This window comes from Rattus norvegicus, chromosome 20, assembly GCF_036323735.1.
Source record: "Rattus norvegicus strain BN/NHsdMcwi chromosome 20, GRCr8, whole genome shotgun sequence".
Classification (NCBI taxonomy): domain Eukaryota; kingdom Metazoa; phylum Chordata; class Mammalia; order Rodentia; family Muridae; genus Rattus; species Rattus norvegicus.
In genome coordinates this window covers 26710744-26724510 of record NC_086038.1, presented here as the reverse complement: position 1 = coordinate 26724510, position 13767 = coordinate 26710744, and the positions used below count along the sequence as shown (strand labels likewise).

The 13767-nt window shown below is 41.3% G+C and overlaps 1 protein-coding gene across 6 annotated transcripts in view; it reads left to right on the top strand.

Annotated features, from left to right (window-relative positions):
• Positions 1-13767, top strand: part of Dse (dermatan sulfate epimerase) — a 78686-nt gene that overhangs the window by 15501 nt on the left and 49418 nt on the right. For 3 of the 6 annotated variants that reach the window (NM_001108933.1, XM_008772900.4, XM_039098904.2), the window contains exon 2: positions 9775-10243. In NM_001108933.1, coding sequence (NP_001102403.1) covers positions 9828-10243 — 416 coding nt within the window. In that variant the 5' untranslated portion in view covers positions 9775-9827. Of the gene's footprint in view, positions 1-9774; positions 10244-13767 lie in introns of those variants that run through there. The other 3 variants (XM_039098905.2, XM_017601702.3, XM_017601704.3) reach the window with 2 other exon arrangements.

The following is a 13767-nucleotide window of genomic DNA, read 5'->3' as shown; positions in this document are numbered from 1 at the left end:
TGTGATTGGTGAAGTAGCATTTGAAAACCTTTTTTTCCTTTAATATATTTAATTAGTAGAATATGTAGCCCCAATGTTGTCAACATGCAGCTGAACAGGAAGAACTGTCTTCCAATTGAGTATTTTATGTTTGTCAAAATATTTAGTTTTTAGGTCCTTGAAGAAATTGATGATTTTTAATGAACATTGCACTGTACCTATTTTGGGAGTAAAGTTCTCGGAGTTTCTTGAGTGCTCACTTCCTCCTGCGGTCATGGTACACTTCCTCCAGTTCAGCTGACTGTGATGTTCTCCTACAGAACGATAATGGTGGCTGCCCGGAGTCACTGAGCACTTTCTGAACCCTGCACATCCTTTTTTGGTTGTTTTTGTTTTGTTTAGATCTCTGAGACTGTGTTTCTCTGTATATTCCTGGCTATCCTGGAACTCCCTTTTTGGACCAGGGTGGCCTCTAACTCACTGGATCTGCCTCCCTCTCTATCCCAAGTGCTGGGATTAAAGGTTTGTCCCACCATCATGCCCACATCCTTTTAGTTCTTCAAACATATCAGCCAATTAAAGCTATACGGAAATCTCATAAGATTTTGTTATTTTAAACAGGAACATAGCAAAGGGTGTGGTGATGTTAGGATTTAAACCCAGAAGCCAACCTGGACCCCTTAGCCACTCTTGTGTTCTGAGATAGCTTAGAATTTGCTTATGTTAAAACACTACCATATAATAAGCATTTTTATAGATATTAGTTCATTTAATTTGCCAACCAGTTTATGAGTCAAGATAGCATTTTTAGTGCATTTTAAATGGAGTAGGTCTAGATGGTTTTTCTGAAACAAACCACGTTTGCCCTCTTCTACCTCATGAACCTGTGGGAGGGAGAAGGTTTTTACCATTATTTTTGTAAGCATTTTTCCAGGCTTAATTAAACTGGCATTTGAAACTGTAAGATTAAAATTTAACCTCTGGCTTCACGATTGTCTTTTCTGCTCTTTGTTTTCAGCCTGCAGTGACACGAGATTATAATGGACCAACAAATACAGAACTGGCTCACCCTTGGAGCCCTTCTACAGAATCTTTGGTTTCCATTTAGAGAACTTTGAAAAAATAGATTGCAATTTTTCTTCTGTGGCTGGGAGTAATGAGTTAAACAAGTTGCTTTGGGATAAGGGAGAATGCCTAATTTGTCCTGACTGCCGGACAGTAATGCAGATGACAATCCCCCCAGAAATGCTCATTTCCTTGCTTTTTGTTCTGTAGTTCTTTGGGGTAGGGCATATTAATTTAGTTTTCTAATTACTGTGACAAAGAGCCCGATAAAGATATGTAAGGAAAAAAGGATTTATTTTGGCTCGTGATCTGAAGGAAGTCAGTATGTCATGAGTGGAAAGACATGGCCAGGGAACAGCTCTGGCGTCCATGCTGGGAATGAGCCAGCTCATCACACTGTGAACATGTCTGGGGAGCGGCGAGAGATGGGTGGGTAGCGGTGCTTGGCTCTCTTTCTTCTTTTCACTCAGTGTAGGGCCCGTGGAGGACGCTGTGGGCATTCAGAACGAGTTCATCCTCGTTTGAAACACCTTGTAAACACACCCAGGAGTTCTTTTCGATGGTTATTTGAAATCTAGGCAAGAGATAAGATAGCTCTCAGAACAGGAAGAGTTTTCTTGTTCACTGGTGTGCTCAATGCCCAACATATAGTTCTGAATTTAGTAGTTTCTTGGTATTTAGCAGAACAAACTGATTTCTGTTCCCATCATGAAAAGGGACTTGATATCTCAGTTCTGGGAAATTGTGTTGAAATATATAATATCCCTCAATTGTTACTTTTTAAAGATGTAAGCATATGCTTTATTATAACATTTTCGATTTACTCTGCATGTAATATAATAACTAAAATTATAAAAATAATTTTGGATCTTCTTTGCAAAATCACTGAGAAAGTCAGTTGAAATTGTAAAATATACCAGCCGTAAGATCATGTTAGACACTAAATAAGCTAGAATTTACTCTGGTGTCTGTTGACTTGTCTTAAAATTGTATAGTGCTTGCAATTTCACTTTCATTCTTTTTATGAGTGAAATTCAGTGCCTTAGCAGTGTGGTGACTGGCCGTATTCTCCTCTCCCAGCCTTGATCTCTCTCTCTCTCTCTCTTTTTTTTGGTTCTTTTTTTTGGAGCTGGGGACCGAACCCAGGGCCTTGCGCTTCCTAGGCAAGCGCTCTACCACTGAGCTAAATCCCCAACCCCTAGCCTTGATCTCTTTGCCATTTCAAGATGATACAGATTTTGCTAGCTTTCCACATTTTAAATGGTAACCATTCTTTCAAAGGCTGAGTCTTTAATTTTATTTAATTAGTAAGTATTAATTAATAGCTATGTATGTATGTATGTGTGGGAGAACACGATTATGAGTGTGCTCATCTGTGTGAGCATATGAAGAAGTTAGAGTTTCCTTTGGGGGTATTTCTTTCTCCCTCTCCATCTTATTTATCCACTCATTCCTTTGTTTGCTTGCTTGCAGGAGCTCACCCTTTTTGGTTTGAATCTTCTAGTGTCCATCGTGTAAGTGCTGGGGCTACAGAAGCATAGCAACAGGGGTACTGCAGATTCAAACTGACTTCATGTGTGAAGGAAAAAAAAACAAAAGAAAACACTCACTGAGTTATCTTCTCGGATCCCACGATTGGATTTTAATGGTTCTTATCGTTACAGTCACATGTACCAACCTGCCTTCAACAACTAAATCTTACAGCTTCATGGCTATAGAATCACCTACTCGTTTGGTCTCTGGGCCAGTAAATGGGTACAGGAACTTTCCAATTTACAGTTGAAGAAATCTGTAAACATAATTTAGAAGAATTCCTTGTGTCACATAAGAAAGTTGATAGAGAGATGTGAACTTCAAGTTGTATTATGAAACCATGTGGTACCTCCATGAGAACCAATCAGGAGGCAGGGATAGGAATGCTTTTTGATTGTAAAAGGCTGCTCTTAAAACGATGTCACACACCATTATTACCTTCTGTGTGGTTTTGCTGTATGGGCACAGGGCTGTAATTAGTCCTTCAGCAACGTGACAATTCTACATGTTGTCATTTCATATTGTGGATTTTTGTGAGAATGGCTTTTGAGGTAAGGTATATTTTATTTTACCCTTAGATAAGGAAATAGTGAAGTGAAAGGAGCTTTCAGTTTGATCAAGAACTTGAAGGTTTGAAGTTTTTCTCTCTGACTGCGTGGGCTTCACACACTGGGGAGTATAATTGCAGGGATGGTTACATAGTGCCCAAACCATGTTTTCTTAGGATTCGACATAGTCAAGAGTAAGGGTAGATTATTCCACTACAAAAGTTTGCCAGACACTTAAGGTTTTATTTGATGTTGAGGATTTGTTTTTCAGAAATTATTTTAATCATTCATTTACTAAAACTGAAGTTAAAAAAAGTAATGTGATCTCTAAAGGTGCATGCATTCCTTTAATTAAAATAAGCAAAAAGAATATGCAAGAGTACACAGTAGATGACAGCAGGGTTTCCCTCAGGCATGTGGAAAGAGGTTTCTTCAAGGGTCATACCCAAAATGGAAGGCAGGAGAAAGGGCTTCCTGCTTGACATGTGTTAGGGTTCTCCATGTGGCCCTTCATCGTTGGCCTAGATGCTTATTCAAGAAGCAGCAAGGGCTGGAGATATGGCTTAGTGGTTAAGAGCACTGACTGCTCTTCCAGAGGTCTTGAGTTCAAATTCCAGCAACCACATGGTGGCTCACAACCATCTGTAATGAGATCTGATGCTCTCTTCTGGTGTGTCTGAAGATAGCTATAGTGTACTTATATATAATAAATAAATAAATCTTAAAAAAAAAGAAGCATCCAGGGAGGGAACTGAAATAGATGGACAGTTTCTAGGGAGAAGGCTATACCAGACAAGCCCTTTGCCAATGATCTGGCTAACTTCTGCCTCCTGTAGAAATGGACAGACCAGGGTGGGATGCCAGTTAATGAACTAGTTCTTGGACCTGCTCATTTGTTTGGGCAAACCACAGCAGAACATCTGCTCTGGACAGAGTGTGCTGTGAAGGAATATACATATTGCTCATTATAGTTTTAAAAACCATCTATGATGATCAGGAAGGTGCCTGTGAGGGATGGCAGCAGTGTCACCTCCTTCCAAGTGCATTAAAGATAGAGATTTTGACTTCGCAAAGTGGCCCAAACCCTAGACCCTTCTTGCTGTTTTGTTCTGTTTAATTCTTTTATTGCCTGGAGGGCACTTATCATTTTATTTCATGTCATTTCCTTTGAAGCCATAAACATTACCCAATTTGCTAGATAGAGCCTAGAAAAATCAGCATATTCATTTACTTAAATACATATGCGAAGCTTAATAAGACATTAGGTAATATCTCATTTCCCAAAATTGTGAGTTAAGATTCCATCTTTCGGGGGACTGGAGAGATGGCTCAGCGCTTAAGAGCACCCGACTGCTCTTCCAGAGGTCCTGAGTTCAATTCCCAGCAACCGCATGGTGGCTCACAACCATCTGTAAAGAGATCCGATGCCCTCTTCTGGTGTATCTGAAGACAGCTACAGTGTAGTTATATATAATAAATGAATAAATCTTTAAAAAAAAAAGATTCCATCCTTCACTGAGTATCCTCATTGGCTGTTGGTGGTGAGGGCAAAGGTCATCCCTTCCATAATAAAAGTGTATTACTGGAAAATAGCTTCCCAGCCATATTGTGTTTCCCAGCTACTGCTGTATCACTGAACCTGTCTTTTGAAAGAATGAGAACATTTACCTCATATACACCAAGATTTACTCGTTTTGGGAAGCAAGCAAACTCTGGTTAGAGTGTATTTATGCTATTCTTTTCTGGGAGGCAAAAGTGCTTGAACGATTTCAAGAGTCAAATATTCTTCTTCCCAAGAGAAACGTGCCAACTGTAACGATACCTGGAGGATGCAGGGGCATTGGGCACCATTGCCCTACCCATTTAACAACTATGATTCTCAGTTCTTGCCAGTGAAATATGAAGGTGCAGTTTCTTTCCTGTTCTCTGGTGATATGTTAATATAGACTTTAATGAGTGAAACTTTCTTCTTTTAGTAAAAATACTTATTGAGCTCTCCCTCCCAGCAAGGTTCCAGGTTAAGTTGCACTAGATCACCCCATGAAGTAAAGGTGAGAATGGAGTCCTTGAGAGTGAAAGTCTTGAAACCAGCAGAGAGCAGAACTGGTATTTGCACTGGCGTCTACACTAGTCCATGGTCCACACAGTAAACCATCATGTTGTGCTCCTAAGATTTGGTGTCTAAGAGTATTCCTAATCCATCTTCATTTGGGACACGTTTTACTTTCTTTGGATCCATTGTATCTGAGCTGTGTGCTATACTGTGCATTCCCAAAAGCATGAGGAGTTAATGGACTTTTGTGGTATCATGTGTTTTATTCTATACATAGCCCTGGACTGCACTGGCTTAGTGCTCCTCTTCAAGACCTTTCAGTGCTTTATGTAAAGCTAGCAAAAGTGAAACTTCCCATTTTCAATGCTTTTAAAAAAGATCTGTTTGGTTAAAGAAAAAAAAAGAACAAACCCTTGTTTAGGATTTCTGCTTCTGAAATGTGTTCCGTTTCAATGCAAATAATACTTCTTTGCCACATTGTTTTTGTAATGTTAAAGACCAGATATGTGGAAGGCATGTAGATCTCGGAGACACAGTTTCTGTATTAGCAGTCCTAACAGCTGGGTGGATTATTGGAACCAGAATTAAGCAGAATAGTTTTGGGCTCTGTGGCATTATGAAGATTGACTTAAGATAATTATAACTGACTTGGCTCCGGACTAAAACTGAACTTGGGTTGCAGCTGGTGGCTGGCATCATAGCGCTCTCTGAAGTATCTTGTAGCAACAATGATTCTTAAATTACTGCACTGTGTTCACCAAGGTAGTGAAATCGTGGTGATGTTTTAGGGCTATGTAGTGTGGGCACAAAGGAATGCAAGAGAAAGCTGAATCCCACAAGTTAGTGTGCTCCATGGAGGAGAGCGACACAAACTAGGAGAAACGAGGTTCATGGGGTCCTTGGAGGCCCTGGAAATTGAATTCTGGGTAAGCTGTGTATTAAAAGGGTGGGTTGCTAAGTGAGTCTAGTCATTTTGCCAAATTAAAATACCACGTTCTCGAACCAGACCAGAGATGCTGGTGAGTGGCCGAGCTCTGCTCTTTCTCCAGCACTGAGCTAGGGTGGGGGTTGCTTTCCAGATCATCTTGGATGTCTCAAAGTTCAGACTTGTTTCTCCAAAGCTTGGTGCCTTGGCGAATGGGTCGGGGAGAGGAGGAAGATGGAGAAGGAGGGGGTGAGGGAGAGATGAGGGGAGAGGATGGGGAGGGAGAGTGGAGTTGCTAAACCCTTCTTTAGCTTTTCATATGTCTTACTGAGCATTCTCAGTGTTTCCTAAGCTGTTCGTTAAGGTACCACAATTATCAGAAACCACAATCAACATCTTTTCTATTCCTCTGTGTGTGTGTGTGTGTGTGTGCGTGTGTGTAACTTTAAGACTTGAATATGTATCTCAGGTGTGCTGAGGTAGTTACAGCTTTTCCTAATGTGTACATGAAATTGATCTACAGCATGCCGACTTTAAATTATCTTGAAAAATGCTCCTTTTAGTTTTAACATGTGAACACAGAGTGGGCAGTGATGGAAAAAAACCAAAGACTGGAAATGGGATTCCGTTTGGTAGAAACTGTTAGATATTTACCTGATGAGTGGGAACCAAGTCTTGATGTAGGTTAGAGCAAGTTTAAGGTAGATTTCAGTTTCGTTTCATTTTAAAAACATCACATTTAGGTTTCTGAAGTTTCTAGACCTTCTGGGTGTTTTCTCCTATTTCTTTCCTGGCAGAGACTTTTACTTTTTCTGGAAAGTTTTAAACTTGCCTTGGCTTCATATGAGAAAGAACAGGATCTTTTTGTTGCTCATTTTAGTGGTGAGACTTTACCAGCTCCCAAGCTGGAGTAGTGTCTGCGAGCATTCAGGCACCAGAGTCAGTGCCGAGCTCCACGTGTGCAGACAATTCCCCTGGCTCCTGGGAGACATAAAGTGAGGTCAGCTAAACCCAGCTAGCGAGTTCGTTTGTGCCGGGCCCAGGAGAAACTGTGGGTAGGTAGAGGAAGGTCTGGCTAGCTGGGAGGGGCAGTGGGAACCTGGCACATTGAGTGAGACATTGACAAGGCAGCATGTAATTTGTGGCTGGCAAATGCCAGGCCCCTTGCTCCTTAGGCCATGTCTGCTGATGAGTGGTCTGCAGACTGTCTGTGGGCTCTGTGCTGGCCCGAGTGGTTTTTTTCCAACAAGTTTTAAGGTGTGGTAAATCCGCATCTTTCTGCTCCTACGTGCCCTTTCATGAAGGTGAACTGAGTAAACTGAGGAGCCTTCCAAAACAGTTGGCAGAAGGAGATGGTATCCAGAGTTTTGATTGCGTTTTGTTTCTGGGACCTCCTTTTCTGTTTAGATGTATGCAGGAGGATTGGTCACAGGAACTGGAGGCAGGGTCACAGAAGAGGTTGGGATCACTGGGTGCATTTGGTCAAGTAGGGTGTGGCCACCTCACAGCCTCTTCGGACTCAAATTGCCTCTGGAATCTCAGGGACTGACAGGGTTGGAGGTTGGGGTACATGGAGGGGAGGAAGGAACAGCAAATAAAACACATCGGGCTTTGTCAATTTAGGGCATGCTTGTATGATTGCCTAGAAGGAAAATTCCTGATCTCCACATAATCTACTTACCTCTCCCCAGTAGCCTGACTCACCCATTCCTGCTCTACCTAGCCTTTGAGAGACCCACAGTTGCCTGCATGTGGAGCCAACTAACAAAGAATTCCAACCTTTCCTCACCCCAGGGTGCCTGAATCCCCCGGTGCTAATTGCACCTTGACAGAGTCCTCTCTGAGACTTTTGAGGGCTTTTAAGAGAAATGTTAGCAGTACCTTTCTCTTAAAAGGCAACCCCCTGGGGGGACTGAATGTTCTTTCACACCCGATGCTTCTGGGTTGCCAGAGACCACACCCTTCTCTATGTAACCACAGTGGATTATTTCTTTTGGCTGAGTCCCTGGCCTTTAAGGATGTAGCCAGCTATGGAAGCTTTGGGTGCTAGACACAATACTGGCACAGTCTAGGAATTATTTCTCTTTTATTTATTTGATTTAATATGATTGTGTTAAAATTTTTAATTCATTAGATATTCTGTTCTTAAACTCAAAATGTGACACCAAACCATTGCCTTTACATGTCCTCATATATATTTACAGTCTAAGTACATCTAAGAAAAAAATAAAGAAATAACAGCCACAAGGTATGCCACACTCTGTTCCTTGGGAGATGGAGCAACTTGAGAATATGGATTGAATTTGGTGTTGAAATTTTATTTTTCTCTCATTTGTTTGGGAGGAAGCCATTTTTTCCTTGGAAAAAATTGCTTGGGTTCAGCATTGACTTTTCCCTTTAATAATTGAAAACCACTGTTCGTTATTTACATAAAACTTTTTTTTCTTGTCTGCTTTATATAACCTTTCCCCTCATAAGAATTTTAGGAATTCCCTGACATTTCTCTGAGGGGTTTTATGCCTGCTTTATCCCAGATGTGGGACATAGACAGTCCTGACGGGGTGTGTGTGTGTGTGTGTGTGTGTGTGTGTGTGTGTGTGTGTGTGTGTGTATCGGTGCTCCATTTGAAGGTAGTTATTTTAACTAGTGAACAAATATGCCACTCGGGGGGAAAAAGAGCTATAAAGAAAAACAACTTAGATAAGGTAATATTTAAGCCTGCTTTACATTTCTAATTTACTGATGGATACCAAAGCTGTATGTGCATACAGTGGTTTCAAGTGATAAGGAGGAAGTGCATTCACCGGTCATCCAGTCTTTCAGTCCTGGGATTTTCTTTTCTGCATGAATGTATGACAGTTTCCTAGTTACAGATCCCTGAGTCTGTCCTTCAGGAAGAGCTGAACATCAGCCCAGGGAGCTCTTGGCAGATTCTTCTGTCTTTTCTGGTCCACCTTCTGCTCCCACAAAGAGGACAGTTAACCTTACACTGTTTTATCGATATGGGTCTTCATAGATGTGCCAGGTTCAGAGGGTAAAATGTAAAGAAGAAAGATGTCATTGCAGTGAAATAGGCTGGATTAAGAAACACAGGATTTTTCTCCATTTTTCATAGTGGTTTCCAGGTTTCTTGGGTTTCCAGGAAACAGTTTATCATCAGCTTTTGGCGACTGTGGTTTATGTATTCATGTCTAAGATACTATAAAAATCTCAAATTTTCTGCATGATAATTTAGAAGAAAGACAAATTTTTTTTTCTGCTTCTCTATAAGTCCAAAGTTGTGTTTTCGGGATGAATCCTATCTGGTAGAGCGCATTTAGGTCTATAAAATTAGACCTTGTGAGCTCTAGTAAGTTTGTCCCTATTTCAACTTTTAGTTTTATTAAGAGATTCACAGACTAGAGAGATGGCTCAGCAGTTAAGAGCACTGACTGCTACTCCATGGAGTTCAAATCCTAGCAACCTCATGGTGGCTCACAACCATCTGTAATGGGATCTGATGCCCTCTTCTGGTGTGTCTGAAGATAGCTACAGTGCACTCATATAAATAAAATAAATCTTTTTAAAAAAGAGAGAGATTCACATGCTTAAATGCTTAGTTCTTATAGGAAGTGAGAAACCTGTCTACTGTGTGCTTCTACCAGGCATGACTGACTCTGTGTTTCTCGTAGGATCGTTCAAAGATGATTTGGCTGCCTTGGAGACTTGGAGATCTGGTGCCACGATGAGGACTCACACACGGGGGGCTCCCACTGTGTTTTTCATATGTTTGCTTTGCTGTGTGTCAGCCTACATCACTGACGAGAACCCAGAAGTCATGATTCCCTTCACGAATGCCAACTACGACAGCCACCCGATGTTGTACTTCTCCAGGAAAGATGTGGCAGAGCTCCAGCTGAGGGCTGCCAGCTCCCATGAGCATATCGCGGCTCGTCTCACAGAGGCCGTGCACACCATGCTGACTAACCCCTTGGAGTACCTCCCTCCTTGGGATCACAAGGAGTACAGTGCCCGCTGGAATGAGATCTATGGAAACAACCTGGGTGCCTTGGCGATGTTCTGTGTGCTGTATCCTGAGAACATCGAAGCTCGAGAAATGGCCAAAGACTACATGGAGAGGATGGCAGCGCAGCCTAGTTGGTAGATTTTTGTCTTTTCCTTCTTCCTGTATGAACCTTGTCACTCAAGAAATGATTCAAGATCTGGCTCAGTTGGTAGAATGATTGCCGAGCAGCATAAAGCCCTGGTTCCCACCACCGGGTTAATCGAGCACAAGAGATACAGGTGGGAGGGTGGCAAGTTCAAGGTCATCTCTAGCTGCATAGTCAGTGTGAGGCCAGCCTTTTTTTTTTGGTTCTTTTGATACTTGAGCTCCTGTCTCCAGAAAGAGAGAGAGAGAGAGAGAGAGAGAGAGAGAGAGAGAGAGAGAGAGAGAGAGAGAGAGAGAGAGGAAGAAAGAAAATAGACATGAATATCCAACAATTTTAAAAGACCTAATGTTTCAGTTTAGAAGGATCATATTGAGAGGCAACTTAACCAAAGTGGGGAAAAATTGAAGACTTGAGCAACCAGTATCATGTTATTAGCTGAGAGTTTCTTCCTGTTTAATATACATTTACAGTTATGGGTCACTTGATGAACGCAAACTCTGAGAACACATCAGTAAGCGATTTTGTCCTCATGTGACTACAGTGGACTATATGTACACAAAACTAGCAGTCATTTATAGGGTATAGCCTATGGCTCCTAGGAACTGGATTGACAAGCAATATGTGGTGAAACCAAGCAGGAGATGGGTGAAACAGTGCATGAAGGAAGCTGCTGCCTGCACAGCACAGTGTGCGTGCCCATGGTTCTTTTTGTTTAAGTGGAAGTGGAGTGCATAAACACGTAAATCAATAACAGTTGCTTCTCAGACATTATGCCCTATAGACAGTTCTATGTGCTAACTTTTTATAATTGGCAGTGTAGTAGGCTTCTTTCTACCAACACCCCCATGAACATGTGAGCAGAGACATCTTGTACTGATATTAGAGTAGTTACAATATCACTAGGTATTAAGACTTTTCAACTCGGTTGTAATCCTGCTGGGCTACTCTCATATATGCCTTTCCTTGGAGTAGAACAACATTACCTGATACGTTATTGATTCTTTTTTTTTTTTTCTTTTTTTTCAGAGCTGGGGACCGAACCCAGGGTCTTGCGCTTGCTAGGCAAGCACTCTACCACTGAGCTAAATCCCCAACCTCACGTTATTGATTCTTATAATTTGGTCTTAGATTTTGATTGACAGTCTTCTCTGCCAAACTGACTAAAATGTTTTAGCCTAGAAGGTATTTCAGTCAGTTAACATTTATGTGCATTTTGTGATAAAAAGGTGATAAAAGTCATTGTGATGGGTTGATTGACAATTTACAAAGAAAATTCTATCTAGTGAGCAGGAGAGTGTTCAAACCTTTGGGAAAGATAGTTCTGCAGGGAATTGTGTGAAGAATTCTGATTAGGTCATAGTTTACTTTCAGGAGTTTTAAGACTCAAGAACAAACTTCCTGTCTCCTCTTGGTTTAACTTGAATTTGTTTATAACTCATATTTCCATCTACTTTTAAAAAAAATAAGGTTTGAACTGACTAACTGTAGACTTCTGTACGAATTTTTGTTCCTAAACTCCAGCTTAACGCACATTCACCGGTTGGTTGCTTAAAATGTTTACAAATTGCATGAGACAGAGTTGTTTGTTTGTTTATTTATTTATTTATTTATTTAATTATTTATTTATTTTTCCATTTTTATTAAATTGGGTATTTCTTATTTATATTTCAAATGTTATTCCCTTTCCCAGATTCCAGTCCAATATCCCCATAACCCTCCCCCTCCCCTTCTATGTGGGTGTTCCCCTCCCCATCCTCCCCCCATTACTACCCTCCCTGCAACAATCCCGTTCACTGGGGGTTCAGTCTTGGCAGGACCAAGGGTTTCCCCTTCCACTGGTGCTCTTACTAGGCTATTCATCGCTACCTATGCAGTTGGAGCCCAGGGTCAGTCCATGTATATAGTCTTTGGGTAGTGGCTTAGTCCCTGGAAGCTCTGGTTGGTTGTCACTGTTGTTCATATGGGGTCTTGAAAGCTCTTCCAGTCCTTTCTCTGATTCCTTCAACAGGGGTCCTGTTCTCAGTTCAGTGGTTTGCTGCTGGCATTCGCCTATGTATTTGCTGTATTCTGGCTGTGTCTCTCAGGAGAGATCTACATCTGGTTTCTGTCAGCCTGCACTTCTTTGCTTCATCCATCTTATCTAGTTTAGTGGCTGTATATGTATGGGCCACATGTGGGGCAGGCTCTGAATGGGTGTTCCTTCAGTCTCTGTTCTAAACTTTGCCTCCCTGTCCCCTCCTAAGGGTATTCTTGTTCCCCTTTTAAAGAAGGAGTGAAGCATTCACATTTTGATCATCCTTCTGGAGTTTCATGTGTTCTGTGCATCTAGGGTAATTCAAGCATTTGGGCTAATAGCCACTTATCAATGAGTGCATACCATGTGTGTTTTTCTGTGATTGGGTTACCTCACTCAGGATGATATTTTCCAGTTCCATCCATTTGCCTATGAATTTCATAAAGTCATTGTTTTTGATAGCTGAGTAGTATTCCATTGTGTAGATGTTCCACATTTTCTGTATCCATTCTTCTGTTGAAGGGCATCTGGGTTCTTTCCCCTTCTGTCTATTATAAATAAGGCTGCTATGAACATAGTGGAGCATGTGTCTTTGTTATTTGTTGGAGCATCTTTTGGGTATATGCCCAAGAGAGGTATAGCTGGGTCCCCAGGTAGTGCAATGTCCAATTTTCTGAGGAAACTCTAGACTGATTTCCAGAATGGTTGTACCAGTCTGCAATCCCACCAACAATGGAGGAGTGTTCCTCTTTCCCCACATCCTCACCAGCATTTGCTGTCACCTGAGTTTTTGATCTTAGCCATTCTCACTGGTGTGAGTTGAAATCTCAGGGTTGTTTTGATTTGCATTTCCCTTATGACTAAAGATGTTGAACATTTCTTTAGGTGTTTCTCAGCCATTTGGCATTCCTCAGCTGTGAATTCTTTGTTTAGCTCTGAACCCCATTTTTTAATAGGGCTATTTGTCTCCCTGCAGTCTAACTTCTTGAGTTCTTTGTATATTTTGGATATAAGTCCTCTATCTGTTGTAGGACTGGTAAAGATCTTTTCCCAATCTGTTGGTTGCCTTTGCCTTACAGAAGCTTTGCAGTTTTATGAGATCCCATTTGTTGGTTCTTGATCTTAGAGCGTAAGCCATTGGTGTTTTGTTCGGGAAATTTTTTCCAGTGCCCATGTGTTCCAGATGCTTCCCTAGTTTTTCTTCTATTAGTTTGAGTGTATCTGGTTTGATGGGGAGGTCCTTGATCCACTTGGAATTAAGCTTTGAACAGGGTGATAAGAATGGATCGATCTGCATTCTTCTACATGCTAAGCCCCAGTTGAACCAGCACCATTTGCTGAAAATGCTATCTTTTTTCCATTGGATTGTTTTAGGTCCTTTGTCAAAAATCAAGTGACCATAGGAATGTGGGTTCATTTCTGGGTCTTCAGTTCTATTCCACTGGTCTATGTGCCTGTCTCTGTACCAATAGCATTCAGTTTTTATCACTATTGCTTTG